Genomic DNA, 17,764 nt, shown 5'->3' with positions numbered 1-17,764 from the left:
CTAATCTGCCGAGCGGACTGCACCGCTACTATAATAAAGTTATTAACCCCTAATCCGCCTCACTCCCGCCTCAATAACCCTATAATAAATAGTATTAACCCCGAATCTGCCCTCCCTAACATCGCCGACACCTAACTTCAAGTATTAACCCCTAATCTGCCGATCGGAGCTCACCGCTACTGTAATAAATGGATTAACCCCTAAGGCTAAGTCTAACCCTAACACTAACACCCCCCTAAGTTAAATATAATTTTTATCTAACGAAATAAATTAACTCTTATTAAATAAATTATTCCTATTTAAAGCTAAATACTTACCTGTAAAATAAACCCTAATATAGCTACAATATAAATTATAATTATATTATAGCTATTTTAGGATTAATATTTATTTTACAGGCAACTTTGTATTTATTTTAACCAGGTACAATAGCTATTAAATAGTTAAGAACTATTTAATAGCTAAAATAGTTAAAATAATTACAAAATTACCTGTAAAATAAATCCTAACCTAAGTTACAATTAAACCTAACACTACACTATCAATAAATTAATTAGATACAATACCTACAATTATCTACAATTAAACCTAACACTACACTATCAATAAATTAATTAAATACAATATCTACAAATAAATACAATTAAATAAACTAACTAAAGTACAAAAAATAAAAAAGAACTAAGTTTAAAAAAATAAAAAAATATTTACAAATATTAGAAAAATATTACAACAATTTTAAACTAATTACACCTACTCTAAGCCCCCTAATAAAATAACAAAGACACCCAAAATAAAAAAATGCCCTACCCTATTCTAAATTAAAAAAGTTCCAAGCTCTTTTACCTTACCAGCCCTGAAAAGGGCCATTTGCGGGGCATGCCCCAAAGAATTCAGCTCTTTTGCCTGTAAAAAAACCCATAAAATACCCCCCCCAACATTACAACCCACCACCCACATACCCCTAATCTAACCCAAACCCCCCTTAAATAAACCTAACACTAAGCCCCTGAAGATCTCCCTACCTTGTCTTCACCTCACCGGGTCCCGATCTGTCCAGAAGAGGGTCCGAAGTGTTGATCCAAGCCCAAGCGGGGGGCTGAAGAGTGACGTCCATGCTCGGGCTGAAGTCTGGATCCAAGCGGCGGCTGAAGAAATCCATCATCGGGCTGAAGTCGGAAGTCCATCATCGGGATGAAGTCTTCTATCAAGCCGCATCTTCAATCTTCTTTGTTCCGGAGCGGAGCGGAGCCATCTTCTTCCCAGCCGACGCGGATCCAACCTCTTCAAGCGACGCCTACTAGCCGAATGACGGTTCCTTTAAATGACGTCATCCAAGATGGCGTCCCTCGAATTACGATTGGCTGATAGGATTCTATCAGCCAATCGGAATTAAGGTAGGAAAATTCTGATTGGCTGATGGAATCAGCCAATCAGAATCAAGTTCAATCCGATTGGCTGATCCAATCAGCCAATGGGCTTGGATCAAGACATCGGAGGCTCTTCTGGACAGATCGGGACCCGGTGAGGTGAAGACAAGGTAGGGAGATCTTCAGGGGCTTAGTGTTAGGTTTATTTAAGGGGGGTTTGGGTTAGATTAGGGGTATGTGGGTGGTGGGTTGTAATGTTGGGGGGGGGGTATTGTATGTTTTTTTTTTACAGGCAAAAGAGCTGAATTCTTTGGGGCATGCCCCGCAAATGGCCCTTTTACAGGGCTGGTAAGGTAAAAGAGCTTTGAACTTTTTTATTTTAGAATAGGGTAGGGCATTTTTTTATTTTGGGGGGCTTTGTTATTTTATTAGGGGGCTTAGAGTAGGTGTAATTAGTTTAAAATTGTTGAAATATTTTTCTAATGTTTGTAAATATTTTTTTATTTTTTTTTAACTTAGTTCTTTTTTATTTTTTGTACTTTAGTTAGTTTATTTAATTGTATTTATTTGTAGATATTGTATTTAATTAATTTATTGATAGTGTAGTGTTAGGTTTAATTGTAGATAATTGTAGGTATTTTATTTAATTAATTTATTGATAGTGTAGTGTTAGGTTTAATTATAGATAATTGTAGGTATTGTATTTAATTTATTTATTGATAGTGTAGTGTTAGGTTTAATTGTAACTTAGGTTAGGATTTATTTTACATGTAATTTTGTAATTATTTTAACTATTTTAGCTATTAAATAGTTATTAACTATTTAATAGCTATTGTACCTGGTTAAAATAAATACAAAGTTGCCTGTAAAATAAATATAAACCCTAAAATAGCTACAATATAATTATTATTTATATTGTAGCTACATTAGGATTTATTTTACAGGTAAGTATTTATCTTTAAATAGGAATCATTTATTTAATAAGAGTTAATTTATTTCGTTAGAATAAAATTATATTTAACTTAGGGGGGTGTTAGGGTTAGGGTTAGACTTAGCTTTAGGGGTTAAAAAATTTATTAGAGTAGTGGTGAGCTCCGATCGGCATATTAGGGGTTAATACTTGAAGTTAGGTGTCGGCGATGTTAGGGAGGGCAGATTAGGGGTTAATACTATTTATTATAGGGTTATTGAGGCGGGAGTGAGGCGGATTAGGGGTTAATAACTTTATTATAGTAGCGGTGCGGTCCGCTCGGCAGATTAGGGGTTAATAAGTGTAGGCAGGTGGAGGCGACGGTGAGGGGGGCAGATTAGGGGATAATAAATATAATATAGGGGTCGGCGGTGTTAGGGGCAGCAGATTAGGGGTTCATAGGGATAATGTAGGTGGCAGCGGCGTGCGGTCGGCAGATTAGGGGTTAAAAAAATTTAATAGAATGGCGGCGATGTGGGGGGACCTCGGTTTAGGGGTACATAGGTAGTTTATGGGTGTTAGTGTACTTTAGAGCACAGTAGTTAAGATCTTTATAAACCGGCGTTAGCCCAGAAAGCTCTTAACTACTGACTTTTTTCTGCGGCTGGAGTTTTGTCGTTAGATTTCTAACGCTCACTTCAGACACGACTCTAAATACCGGTGTTAGAAAGATCCCATTGAAAAGATAGGATACGCAATTGACGTAAGGGGATCTGCGGTATGGAAAAGTCGCGGCTGGAAAGTGAGCGTTAGACCCTTTCCTGACTGACTCCAAATACCAGCGGTAGCCCAAAACCAGCGTTAGGAGCCTCTAACGCTGGTTTTGACGGCTACCGCCCAACTCTAAATCTAGCCGTAAGAATTTTATGGATTGGAGTAAAACAAGCAAATATTTATGTAATTTTCCTTTATTTGTGTATATTTATTTTGGTGCCTCTCCTCTTTTGGTGTTTATGAGCACACCAATATTCCCACTTCTGCCTGGCTGTCAGGAAGAGTGGGAGCCAGGCTCACTCTACTCACTACCCCCTGCACAGGCCCTAATGTGTTGCCTGAGAAACAACACTAATAGGGAAATTAGCAGCCACAGCAACATTATAAGAAGGGACTGCAGGATTCAAGGGTCTGATCTGAAATCTAACTTAGTTATGTGGATGACAGAGGGGCTGTAAAACCTTTGAATCTGATCTAAAAATTGTTGTATGCATGGGACATTTGTTGCAGATAGAGGCTGAAAGGCAATTAGTCTGATTTGGGGTCTGATGTGGGTCCTATTCTAACTGTGTACTTACGGAACTAGTATTTTGTTTTAATTTTCCACAAACAGATGATCGTTACAGACAGTGACACAGACAGATCATGCTTCATTTCCATATGCAGACAGATGTCTGCAGCTCAGGAACAGCAACTTTTGGCTGTCACTTAACAGCCGAGGCTGCTGTAGCTTCCTGAAGCTAGGATGTATATATATATATATATGTTATACGGTACTATGGGCAAAGGACCGCATTGTGTATAAATACGTCTTTTTGGGTTAAGCGGTTAATAGCAGTGATCAAGTCGGGCGGGAACGCATGGGAACGGAGTTCCTGCACTATTTTTGCAGGAGGAACTAAGTTCTCTCTGGACAGAGAACAGAAATGCTTCAGTAAACACTGCTGCTGGTGGTGGGAGGAGCTAGAGGAAGTCTGGTTAGAGGGATAGTGAGATCCTCTAGTAATGGGCAGTAACATTTCCTACAATACACTAAATGTAAGCCTGTTAGTGGCCCTGCTGTGTGATCCCCTGCACTGTTTGGAACACATTGTGATTACATTTCTGTGTGACTTGCTCTGGGGTTATTTAGCTTCCCTCAGCAGAAATAGGACTATTACACCTTAAGTGGTGAGACTCTGTGACATAACCCAAGTGTATAGATAGACATATAAATACAGTGTGTGTATGTCGATATATAAAACAATATTAATTTGAGGGGCGGTGGAAGGCTTGGTAAGTTCCCACACTTAATAGTTTGTGTTTTCAAATAGTGAGAGAACAAAAATAAAACACAAAGGATCAACTTCCTATACATGTTATACTATGTAGCAGGTATAACAAGTCATTGGAAACATATTAAAGGGAAACCTTTTACTTATGTTACATTATATTAGAAAACCCAAAAATCCAGAGGTACTGTTCACAAAAGTGTAATATTGAGAATGGGAAAGACCATTTATAGAATCATATCCATACCTGGGGGGTGTACAGTCTGTCCTGAGAAGATTGCACCATCTGTTTCTAGCAATATTCCATCCATCTCGTCTCCACCAAGGTGTGTGGGATCTTCACTGTACCTCTGCAGGAGGCTGTTTTCCCTTGGGAGGGAAGGCTCACACACATATTCCCCCTCACTGAACACATCTGAGCCACTGCTCCCTGATTTCTGAGAAAAGGTACGAGCCAGCAAAGGTCCTGATGAAGCTGCCTCCTCCAGCAATGCTTGGTCTATCTGTGTTTCAGCTGTACTCTGGTGTGAAGTAAATGAGACAGGATGTAAACCAAAGAAAGGGTGTGCAGGAGTAAAGTGACTCTAAAAGCAAGTGCTTCTCATCTACCATATTTTTCTAATATATGACTATATATGGCTAAGTAACAATAAGTAATTATTTGCATTAATAGGTAACAAGTAACAAGGGTGTTAAGCCTCTGTCAGCACTTCTAGATTCTGGATATCCTTCATTTAAAAGTATACCTAGGTAGTCTCAGCAGGATGGAGCTCGCTGCTGATTGGTTGCTGCACATATATGCCTCTTGTCATTGGCTTACCATTATCTTCAGCTAGCTCCCAGTAGTACATTGCTGCTCATTCAACAAAGGATACAAAGTGAATGAAGCAAAATTAAAAATAGAAGTAAAGCTGTTTTCAGATGTATGTTTTATTCGAATCATGTAAGAAAAATGTTTGTGTTTCATGTCCCTTTAACCTAATGAGAGTGGAAACCATATAAATATATGTTTATGTTTTTTTATGAGAGGTAACACTAGTATAGTGTGCATGTGTGTTTGTTGAGTTATCGATTTAGCTAGTTGTGTAAAAGTGCTTATTATTATTAATTAACTTGGATTGAGCAGAAAGCATTTGTATCTGTTTAATTACTTAATCATCCAATAGGGTAGCAGGTAATTTCAGTGTGTTCTGCCCAAGCACAAAACAAAAGTTACATTAAAAAATGTTTGTGGTACTCAGTAACTCAAAATATATTGTCCAGGGTTTGTCAAGTCCTTTTAGCTATTGAGTTTAATAATGAAAACATTTCCCTGTTTTTATTGGTAAGTATTGAGAATGTGGAGTGTGATTACATAAAAGTACAGAACCATTTTTCACTGCAACAATAATGAAAAAAGTGTTTTTGATAAACAAGGAAAATGGCTCATTATGATTGTGCTGACATTGAAAACGGTTCATCGGCATTAGTTAAAGGGTCATAATAGATGAAAAATTACTAGGGTTGCACCGATACCATTTTTTTAAGACTGAGTACAAGTACCGATACTTGTTTTCAAATACTCGCCGATACCAATTACCGATACTTTTTTTTTTAATGTCATGTGACAGTTAACCAAGCACAATACAGACTAATTATTTTAAGATTCTTTCTTTATAATTATGAAGGACTGTAACTTAAAAGACATTATGAAATAATAAAACAGTTTTATTTGTCATAAAGTTCACAGAACATGTTTATAAATAAAAATATTACAATAAAATATATTAATAATAACAACAAATAACAAATATAAAATCACAACCAACCAAAAGTGCAATACAGTAAAAAATAGAAAAATAGTAAAAATAGAACAGTGCACTGTTTAATCATGGGGAACAACACTATGGGCTAAATTACATTTGACTGGTAAGTTTTACCAATGCTATGCTAAAGTCTATGGAGTTGGAAATGTGAACAAAGCATTGATAAAGCTTACCAATCAAATGTAATCTAAATCTAGTCCTATAATTGCAGGATGAGTGTTCATTGGAATTAACTTAATTTTTGCCATGAGTACTCTTCCTGCAATTATATAAGCTAACCTATGGATGTTCCTCAGAGTACAGTATGTTTTGAACATCATTGTGCAAGATGAGAACTAGCAGTAAAAAAGGCAATTTAGCAATTAGAATAATTTTTCAAAAGTTAGTGGCAAGTTCTTTTTAAGGAACAGAACAGAAGCCTCTCTGCATGTTCAGCTATAAGTCTGTTTTTGCTATCAGTAAGGAGGTTTGACTCTAAGTTGAACAGTCTTTCACTTTCCACACTACTGCATGGGGCAGAAAGATATTTTTGGACCATTTTAGCCAGAGCTGGAAATCTCAGTTTATTAACTGACCAGTACTTCAGGGGTTTGTCTGAACGAGGTACAGTGATCTCTCCTACAATAATACAAATAACAGCAATTTGTATTGGCAGAACAGTAGCAAACAATTTTTAGTTTAGTCTCCACTTCAGATTAAAATGAAATGGGAACATGCAGTTTGAAAAAACGCCACAAGATAGCATATGGGTAGGAAGTGGAGGTATCGGTATAAGTATCGGTGCATTTGCACGAGTACAAGTACTCATGCAAATACTTGGTATCGGTACCGATACCGATACTAGTATCGGTATCGGTGCAACCCTAAAAATTACATTCTCTAATTTGTTAGAAAATCAAAGACTGTACAATACAGTTATACAGAAACAATACCAATAACAAAAATACTGCCTTTTTAACTGGTGCTGTCTTCCTCAGTCCCTCCTTAGACCCTGGCAAGGTAGTAGTTTGGAAAGGAGGCTCTGATCCAATAGGGATGTGAGCTCCAACTTTATGGTTGCTGAAGAAGCTGTGGTACCAGCTTCCAGAGCTTCTTCTGACACCTTGAAGTTGGAGCTCACATCCCTACTGGATTAGCACCACCATTCCAATCTAATTTGTTAGAGTATGTCATTTTTAGACTAGGGCTGTACAATTAATCTCATGATGCAAATAATCGCAATATGAAGCTATGCAATATCTAAATCACATGAAGCTGCAATTTTTTTATCAAAACAAAAACTGTCTGAAACAGCTTTCTTAAAGAGATAGGGAAGTCAAAATTAAACTAGCACGAAAGCTTAGGAGCCGGCCCATTTTTGGTTCAGAACCCTGGATAGCGCTTGCTAATTGGTGGCTGCATGTAACCACCAACCAGCAAGCGCTACCCAAGTGCTGAACTCAAAAAATGGACCGTCTCTTAAGCTTATATTCCTGCTTTTCAAATAAAGATATCAAGAAAAATTGATTTTAGGAGTAAATTAGAAAGTTGCTTAAAATTGCTTGCTTTATCTGAATCATGAAAAAAAATGTGGGTTTCATAACCCTTTAAGCAAGACTAACGAAAGGCCCTGTAACGTGCAACTAGGAGTGTTCAAGTTGGACTGCACCACCTGCACAACAATTACAATCACTATTACTGAGCACTTAGGATCCAAATAACATGGATTGTGATTATGTGCAATATCTTGTTTTTATGTTATGTATGTTCTCATTGTTCAACAAAGAAAAAAGTATTTGTTAAAAAATATATATATATTGTGATCAAGCCCACAGTTAGCTAGGTCAGCAATACAAATTATTGAGCTTGTATTTTTAATTTATAATGCCACACTTTTACTAAAGATACTTTAACTGAAGGAGGCATATTGGTTCACAAATTTCAGTATCTTACTAACCCTTACATTAGCAGGGGACTAGCCCCAGCCAACTCTGCACACAGAATGTCACTTCAAGCCAGATACTACAATCAAGCTATGCATTATGTTATAAATGGATATGTCTACAGCAGTGTCAATACCCGTGTGGATGAGATACGGCTGCGATGTGCTGCTGTTGTGTCCTCCGAACCAAAGAAACCCTGATGAGGGACCAAATACTCCTCAGCATCCACCAGGTTATCCATTCCAACTTCTTGCAGAAGAGTACTATAAAACTGGCTAGTTAAGGGACTAGCTTGTGCCATGAACTCTTCATTCTATAAAAAGAAATTAAGTATATCAGTGTGACAATATCTAATACTTTAAAGGTTTGCTCTTTATATCTACAGCTATGGTATCCTTATTACTAATGAAACAAAAAAATAATAATATTAAGCCCAGGTTTACTCTACTGTCAGTTTTAGAAGGTCTCTTACCTCAATGACCACAAAACGTGTGGGATCACGAGCCATACGGGAGAACTCATTGATCAACTCACGAAACTTAGGCCGACACTCTGAATCAATCATCCAACCTAAGAAATGTGAGTTAAAGGGGGAGAATAACAGAGAAAAAAACAAGAACACATTTAGATGGGTAACAAAACTGTAAAATACAAGGTAGAAAGTTGCTCACAAGAAAGCCGTCACTTTTGCACTGTTTAGCCATTACTTACATTTCACCATGATCATATACACATCTATAGTACATATTGGGGGCTGCGGTAGTCTCTCTCCTTTCTCCAGAAGATCTGGGATCTCCCTTGCTGGAATCCCATCATAAGGTTTTGCCCCAAAAGTCATGAGTTCCCAAACTGTGACACCTATTCATCAGCAAAAGTCGAGAGATGCAAAGGACTTAGTAAATCATTTGTAATGGTTGTATAAACCCTTATTTCATTTTTCACTTAATGCTCACCGTAACTCCAGACGTCACTCTGGTGAGTAAACTTTCTGTGCAGAATAGATTCTAAGGCCATCCACTTGATAGGTACCTAGATTAAGAGTCACACTAATTTTATTTGAGATTTTAATGGAACAGAGATTCAAGTCTTTAGGCTTATATCTATTGGTGAACTGGGAAAAACAGCCATAAAAAAATTGTCTTAGTAAGCATGGAAATACTCATTAAAAAACAAAACACATTAGTGTAACAAATAAAATATCACATTTGGTGTCCTCTTTTAAACATATTACATCTGATGACTGTGAAATGTTATGGTCCTTAATATTAAACAAACAGCTGTTTGTTGCTATGAAAACATTCTCCCTAAAGTCTATAAATTAGTTTTTAGCAGGCATGTGCCTTTTAATGTGGTACAACTGGGTGGCTGGTTGGGAATCCTAAGTCAGTCCTGACAAATTGTTTGATCTATAGTTGAAAGCATACGGTAAACCACACATTTATGAAACTGACAATGACCCTTCAGGTTACAGGCTAGAGCATGGCTTCCTAACCTCTCCACCACTAAAATCACCTCAGACTGATCCAATCAGAGTGATTGACAAGCCCTGCACTCACAACCAGTTGCCAATGCTGCACGCTCTTTGCAATAACAAATCCCATCTCTGCATGTGAACCTTGTCCATCCAGAGAATGATAAATTTGCTCCTAAGTATTTCTGACTATAGGTGGGATAAGAGAATAAGCTGGAGTACAGTGTCCCTTTAAACTAAAACTGCACTAGTGTGTAGCTATATTACTGACATGTACATGAATATGTGTGACAAGATACGTGTGATCATTACCGCTCTTGCTGGCTTTTATTTTCTTGATCCTCACCTTTCCTCCATCAGCATGGTACTCCGTTTCATCTACATCCAGCAATCTGGCTAAGCCAAAGTCTGTAATCTTAACATGTGATGGGTGCTTCACCAAAACATTCCGTGCTGCCAGATCTCTGTGCACCAACCGTACCTCCTCTAAGTACGTCATGCCCTGAGAGAGACAGATCAGTAAAGAAGTTAGATGCTTCAAGATCATAGAAAACCTTTTATTTGCAGTACTTATTGGCCCCCTAATAGCACAACATGATATAAGGGATTATTTCCAACATACTATTATACAGAGATATTCAGTGCCCCTATTTAGTGTCTTTTAAATGGATATTAAACAGTAAATACAAGCCAGGCATAATGATGTATACAAAGCATTCTTACACATATTATTTTTTTCAATATTCAAGATATAAGTGTTAAAGTTTAGTTTCTAAGAGGAAAACGTAAGTTCAAACATGTTGGCATCAATTACTTCAATGAAACGCAATAGAATTTAAAAAAACAACACCTTTTAGAGGCAACAAAATAAATAACAGAAAAATAGAATTTAATGGTAGATAAGAACCAAAAGGCCCATCAAGTCTATCCATATTACGTTACTTATTTCTTAGGCCAGCCTTATGCATGCCCCAGGCATTTTTTAATTCCTTTACAGTCCTTGTGTTTACAACCTCTATTGGAAGTTTATTCCATGAATCCACCACCCTTTTCAGTAAAAAAAAAAATGCTTCCTCATGTTTCTCCTGAATCTGCTACCCTTAAGTTTGTGACTCATTGTTTTGGTATTTCCGTTTTTTGGGAACATGCTTTAAGCTTCCACACTATAAAATATAAATAATGAAATAATTAATAATTACAGTATATTGCAAAGTTTTTTGACTACACAAAATTAAACATTTTTTTCCAAGCTTTTTATTGAGGTTAAAAGCAATACAAAACAAAACAAAAAAATGCCACATTAACAGACCTATCAGTAAGGGATAATTACATAAAACACTGCAAATTTCAAGCTTGATGAAGTACATTTTCTTGAAAAGTTTGAGTTGAAAACACATTCGGCTATATTACGAGTTTTTGTCGGTAAGGCTTGCGGGGCTAACAAGCAGTTTCAGCTCACCGCTCACTTACAAACAACGCTGGTATTACAGGTCTTTTTAAACCCGGCGTTAGCCGCAGAAAAGTGAGCGGAGAGCAAAATTTTGCTCCACATCTCACTGTAATACCAGCGCTGCTTACGGTAGCGGTGAGCTGGCAAAACGTGCTTGTGCATGATTTCCCCATAGGAATCAATGGGGGAGAGCCGGCTGAAAAAAAACCTAACACCTGCAAAAAAGCAGCGTTCAGCTCCTAACGCAGCCCCATTGATTCTTATGGGGAAATAAAAGTTATGTCTACACCTAACACCCTAACATGAACCCCGAGTCTAAACACCCCTAATCTTAAATTTATTAACCCCTAATCTGCCGCTCCTGACATCGCCGACACCTGCATTATATTATTAACCCCTAATCTGCCGCTCCGGACACCGCCGCCACCTACATTATACTTATTAACCCCTAATCTGATGCCCCCAACATCGCCGCAACCGACATTTTATTTATTAATCCCTAATCTGCTGCCCCCAATGTCGCCGCAACCTAACTACAATTATTAACCCCTAATCTGCTGCCCCCAACGTCGCCGCAACTATATTAAAGTTATTAACCCCTAAACTTAAGTCTAACCCTAAACCTAACACCCCCCTAACTTAAATATAATTTAAATAATTTTAAATAAAATTACTACAATTAAATAAATTATTCCTATTTAAAACTAAATACTTACCTATAAAATAAACCCTAAGATAGCTACAATATAACTAATAATAATATTGTATCTATTTTAGGGTTTATTTTTATTTTACAGGCAACTTTGTATTTATTTTAACTAGGTAGAATAGTTATTAAATAGTTATTAACTATTTAATAACTTCCTAGTTAAAATAAAGACAAATTTACTTGTAAAATAAAAATAAACCTAAGTTACAATTACACCTAACACTACACTATAATTAAATTAATTCCCTACACTAACTACAATTAAATACAATTATCTAAATTACGGAAAAAAACAAACACTAAATTAAAGAAAATAATAAAATAATTACAATTTTTTAAGCTAATTACACCTAATCTAATCCCCCTAACAAAATAAAAAAGCCCCCCAAAATAATAAAAATCCCTACCCTATACTAAATTACAAATAGCCCTTAAAAGGGCTTTTTGCGGGGCATTGCCCCAAAGTAATCAGCTCTTTTACCTGGAAAAAAAAATACAATACCCCCCCCAACATTAAAACCCACCACCCACACACCGAACCCTAACACTAACCCCTTGAAGATCACCCTACCTTGAGACGTCTTCACCCAACCCGGCAGAAGTGGTCCTCCAGACGGTCCGAAGTCTTCATCCTATTCGGCAGAAGAGGTCCTCCAGACGGGCAGAAGTCTTCATCCAGACGGCATCTTCTATCTTCATCCATCCGGAGCGGGTCCATCTTCAAGACATCCAACGCGGAGCATCCTCTTCTTTCCGACGACTAACACTAAATGACGGTACCTTTAAATGATGTCATCCAAGATGGCGTCCCTTCAATTCCGATTGGCTGATAGAATTCTATCAGCCAATCGGAATTAAGGTAGAAAAAATCCTATTGGCTGATCCAATCAGCCAATAGGATTGAGCTCGCATTCTATTGGCTGATTGGAACAGCTAATAGAATGTGAGCGCAATCCTATTGCCTGATTGGATCAGCCAATAGGATTTTTTTCAACCTTAATTCCGATTGGCTCATAGAATTCTATAAGCCAATCGGAATTGAAGGGACGCCATCTTGGATGACGTCACTTAAAGGTACCGTCATTTAGTGTTAGTCGTCGGAAAGAAGAGGATGCTCCGCGTCGGATCTCTTGAAGATGGACCCGCTCCGGATGGATGAATATAGAAGATGCCGCCTGGATGAAGACTTCTGCCCGTCTGGAGGACCTCTTCTGCCCGGATAGGACGAAGACTTCGGACCATCTGGAGGACCACTTCTGCCCGGTTGGGTTAAGACCAAGGGATTGGGTGGGTTTTAGAGTACGGTTGAATGTGTGGGTGCTGGGTTTTAATGTTGGGGGGTATTGTATTTTTTTTTCCAGGTAAAAGAGCTGATTACTTTGGGGCAATGCCCCGCAAAAAGCCCTTTTAAGGGCTATTTGTAATTTAGTATAGGGTAGGGATTTTTATTATTTTGGGGGGCTTTTTTATTTTGTAAGGGGGATTACATTAGGTGTAAATAGCTTAATTTTTTTTTTTATTATTTTCTGTAATTTAGTGTTTTTTTCCGTAATTTAGATAATTGTATTTAATTGTATTTAATTGTAGTTATTGTAGGGAATTAATTTAATTATAGTGTAGTGTTAGGTGTAATTGTAACAGGTTTATTTTTATTTTACAGGTAAATTTGTCTTTATTTTAACTAGGAAGTTATTAAATAGTTAATAACTGTTTAATAACTATTCTACCTAGTTAAAATAAATACAAAGTTGCCTGTAAAATAAAAATAAACCCTAAGATAGATACAATGTAATTATTAGTTATATTGTAGCTATCTTAGGTTTTTTTTTTTATAGGTAAGTATTTAGTTTTAAATAGGAATAATTTATTTAATTGTAGAAAATTTTATTTAGATTTATTTAAATTATATTTAAGTTAGGGGGTGTGAGGGTTAGACTTAGGTTTAGGGGTTAATAACTTTAATATAGTTGCGGCGACGTTGGGGGCGGCAGATTGGGGTTAATAAATGTAGGTAGGTGTCGGCGATGTTAGGGACGGCAGATTAAGGGTTAATAAAATTTAACTAATGTTTGTGAGGCGGGAGTGTGGCGGTTTAAGGGTTAATATATTTATTAAGGTGGCGGCGATGTCCGGTCGGCAGATTAGGGGTTAAAAAAGGAAATTTATGCTTAATTGATTTCTTCTACGATACGACAAGTCCAAAGATTTCATCCTTACTTGTGGGATATTATCCTCCTGCTCACAGAAAGTGGCAAAGAGCACCACAGCAGAGCTGTATATATAGCTCCTCCCTTCCCCTCCAGTCATTCGACCGAAGGTTATAGGAAGAGAAAGGAAAAGCTAAAAGGTGCAGAGGTGACTGAAGTTGTAAATAATAAAAAATATAATCTGTCTTAAATTGACAGGGAGGGCCGTGGACTTGTCGTATCGTAGAAGAAGTCAATTTATCAGGTAAGCATAAATTTCCTTTTCTTCTACAAGATACGACGAGTCCACGGATTTCATCCTTACTTGTGGGATACAATACCAAAGCAACAGGACACGGATGAAAGACAGAGACCTAAACAGAAGGCACCACTGCTTGAAGAACTTTTCTCCCAAAAACCGCCTCAGAAGAAGCAAAAGTATCAAATTTGGAAAATTTGGAAAAAGTATGAAGGGACGACCAAGTCGCAGCCTTACAAATCTGTTCAACAGATGCAATGTTTTTAAAAGCCCATGTGGAAGCCACAGCCCTAGTAGAATGAGCCGTAATTCTTTCAGGAGGCTGCTGTCCAGCAGTCTCATATGCCAGGCGAATGATACTTCTCAGCCAAAAAGAAAGGGAGGTAGCCGTAGCTTTCTGACCCCTACGCTTTCCAGAATAAACAATGAACAATGAAGATGATTGACGGAAATCCTTAGTTGCCTGTAAGTAAAACTTTAAGGCACGGACCACATCCAAATTATGTAACAGACGCTCCTTCTTGGAAGAAGGATTCGGACACAATGAAGGAACAATAATTTCCTGATTAATATTCTTATTCGAAACAACGTAAAACCACCTTATCAGAATGAAATATGAGATAAGGCGAATCACACTGTAACGCTGAAAGCTCAGAAACTCGTCGAGCAGAAGAAATAGCAACCAAAAACAGAACTTTCCAAGATAATAATTTAATATCTATGGAATGTAAAGGTTCAAACGGAACCCCTTGAAGAACTCGAAGAACTAAATTCAAACTCCAGGGAGGAGTAATTGGTCTAAATACAGGCTTAATTCTGGTTAGAGCCTGACAAAAAGACTGAACATCTGGCACATCTGCCAAACGTTTGTGAAATAAAATTGACAATGCTGAAATTTGTCCCCTTAAGGAACTAGCTGATAAGCCTTTCTCCAATCCTTTTTGGAGAAAGGACAGAATCCTAGGAATCCTAACTTTACTCCATGAGTAGCCCTTGGGTTCACACCAATAAAGATATTTACGCCATATCTTATGATAGATCTTTCTAGTAACAGGCTTTCTAGCCTGTATCAAAGTACTGATAACAGAATCAGAGAATCCTCGCTTTGATAAAATCAAGTGTTCAATCTCTACGCAGTAAGCTGCAGAGAAGTTAGATTTGGATGTTGAAAAGGACCTTGAATGAGAAGATCCTGTCTCAAAGGAAGTTTCCACAGTGGTAGTGAAGACATGTCCACTAGATCCGCATACGAAGTCCTGCGTGGCCATGCAGGCGCTATCAGGATCACTGAAGCTCTCTCCTGTTTGATTCAAGCAATCACGCGTGGAAGGAGAGGAAACGGTGGAAACACATAAGCTAGGCTGAACGACCAAGGCACTGCCGAGGCATCTATCAGTTCGGCCTGGGGATCCCTCGACCTGGATCCGTATCTTGGAAGCTTGGCATTCTGTCGAGATGCCATCAGATCCAATTCCGGTTTGCCCCATTGGAGAATTAATGAGGCAAATACCTCCAGGTGGAGTTCCCACTCCCCCAGATGAAAAGTCTGTCTGCTTAGAAAATCCGCTTCCCAGTTCTCTACTCCTGGGATGTGGATTGCTGACAGATGACAAGAATGGGCCTCTGCCCAACGGATTATCTTGGATACCTCTCTCATCGCTAAGGAACTCCTTGTTCCCCCCTGATGATTGATATAGGCCACAGTCGTGATGTTGTCCGGCTGGAATCTGATGAATTTGGCCGCAGCCAACTGAGGCCATGCCTGAAGCGCATTGAATATTGCTCTCGGTTCCAGAATATTGATTGGAAGTAGAGACTCCACCTGAGTCCAAACACCCTGAGGCTTCAGGGAATTCCAGACTGCACCCCAGCCCAGAAGGCTGGCGTCCGTTGTCACTATCACCCACGCGGGTCTGCGGAAGCAAGTCCCCTGGGACATATCCAGCGACAACCACCAAAGAAGAGAGTCTCTGGTTGTTTGATCTAGATTTATCTAATGAGATAAATCCGCATAAACCCCATTCCACTGTCCGAGCATGCAAAGCTGCAGCGGTCTGAGATGAAATCGAGCAAACGGAACTATGTCCATTGCCGCTACCATTAATCCGATTACCTCCATACACTGAGCCACTGATGGCCGAGGAATGGACTGAAGTGCTCGGCAAGTATTTAGGATCTTTGATTTTCTGACCTCTGTCAGAAATATTTTCATGGCTACCAAGTCTATCAGAGTTCCCAAGAACGGAACCCTTGTCTGTGGGACAAGTGAACTTTTCTCTATGTTCATCTTCCAGCCGTGAGTGCTCAGAAAAGACAGCACTGTGTCTGTGTGAGATTTTGTCAGATGATATGTTGACGCCTGGATCAGAATATCGTCCAGATAAGGCGCCACCGCTATGCCTCGCGGTCTAAGAACCGCCAAAAGAGACCCTAGAACCTTTGTGAAGATTCTGGGTGCTGTGGCCAACCCGAAGGGAAGAGCCACAAACTGATAATGTTTGTCCAAGAAGGCAAACCTTAGAAACTGATGATGATCCTTGTGGATAGGAATATGAAGGTAAGCATCCTTCAAGTCCACGGTAGTCATATATTGACCCTCCTGGATCATTGGTAAAATTGTTCGTATTGTCTCCATCTTGAATGATGGAACTCTTAGAAATTTGTTTAGACACTTAGGCCTAGATTTGGAGTTTGGCGGTAGCCGTGAAAACCAGCGTTAGAGGCTCCTAACGCTGGTTTTAGGCTACCGCCGGTATTTGGAGTCAGTCAGGAAAGGGTCTAACGCTCACTTTTCAGCCGCGACTTTTCCATACCGCAGATCCCCTTACGTCAATTGCGTATCCTATTTTTTCAATGGGATCTTTCTAACTCCGGTATTTAGAGTCGTGTCTGAAGTGAGCGTTAGAAATCTAACGACAAAACTCCAGCCTCAGAAAAAAAGTCAGTAGTTAAGAGCTTTCTGGGCTAACGCCGGTTCATAAAGCTCTTAACTACTGTGCTCTAAAGTACACTAACACCCATAAACTACCTATGTACCCCTAAACCGAGGTCCCCCCACATCGCCGACACTCGATTAAATTTTTTTAACCCCTAATCTGCCGACCGCCACCTACTTTATACTTATGTACCCCTAATCTGCAGCCCCTAACACCGCCAACCCCTATATTATATTTATTAACCCCTAACCTGCCCCCCACAACGTCGCAACCAGCTACCTACAATAATTAACCCCTAATCTGCCGACCGCAAAGCAACGCCACCTACGTTATCCTTATGTACCCCTAATCTGCTGCCCCTAACACCGCCGACCCCTATATTATATTTCTTAACCCCTAATCTGCCCCCCTCAACGTCGCCTCCACCTGCCTACACTTATTAACCCCTAATCTGCCGAGCGGACCGCACCGCTACTATAATAAAGTTATTAACCCCTAATCCGCCTCACTAACCCTATAATAAATAGTATTAACCCCTAATCTGCCCTCCCTAACATCGCCGACACCTAACTTCAAGCATTAACCCCTAATCTGCCGACTGGAGCTCACCGCTATTCTAATAAATGTATTAACCCCTAAAGCTAAGTCTAACCCTAACACTAACACCCCCCTAAATTAAATATAATTTTAATCTAACGAAA

The 17,764-nt window shown here is 38.7% G+C and overlaps 1 protein-coding gene across 1 annotated transcript in view; it reads right to left on the bottom strand.

The window, feature by feature from the left end:
- The window catches only part of ERBB2 (erb-b2 receptor tyrosine kinase 2), a 202,807-nt gene that overhangs the window by 2,557 nt on the left and 182,486 nt on the right, over nt 1–17,764 (bottom strand). The window contains exons 21-26 of the mRNA XM_053698075.1: nt 9,870–10,025; nt 9,006–9,081; nt 8,764–8,910; nt 8,525–8,622; nt 8,189–8,365; nt 4,573–4,846 (exon numbers count right to left, since the gene is read on the bottom strand). Coding sequence (XP_053554050.1) covers nt 4,573–4,846; nt 8,189–8,365; nt 8,525–8,622; nt 8,764–8,910; nt 9,006–9,081; nt 9,870–10,025 — 928 coding nt within the window. The remainder of the gene's footprint in view (nt 1–4,572; nt 4,847–8,188; nt 8,366–8,524; nt 8,623–8,763; nt 8,911–9,005; nt 9,082–9,869; nt 10,026–17,764) is intronic.

The sequence above is a fragment of the Bombina bombina genome, chromosome 1, assembly GCF_027579735.1.
Source record: "Bombina bombina isolate aBomBom1 chromosome 1, aBomBom1.pri, whole genome shotgun sequence".
Taxonomy (NCBI): Eukaryota; Metazoa; Chordata; class Amphibia; order Anura; family Bombinatoridae; genus Bombina; species Bombina bombina.
This window is presented reverse-complemented; position numbering and strand designations above follow the sequence as displayed.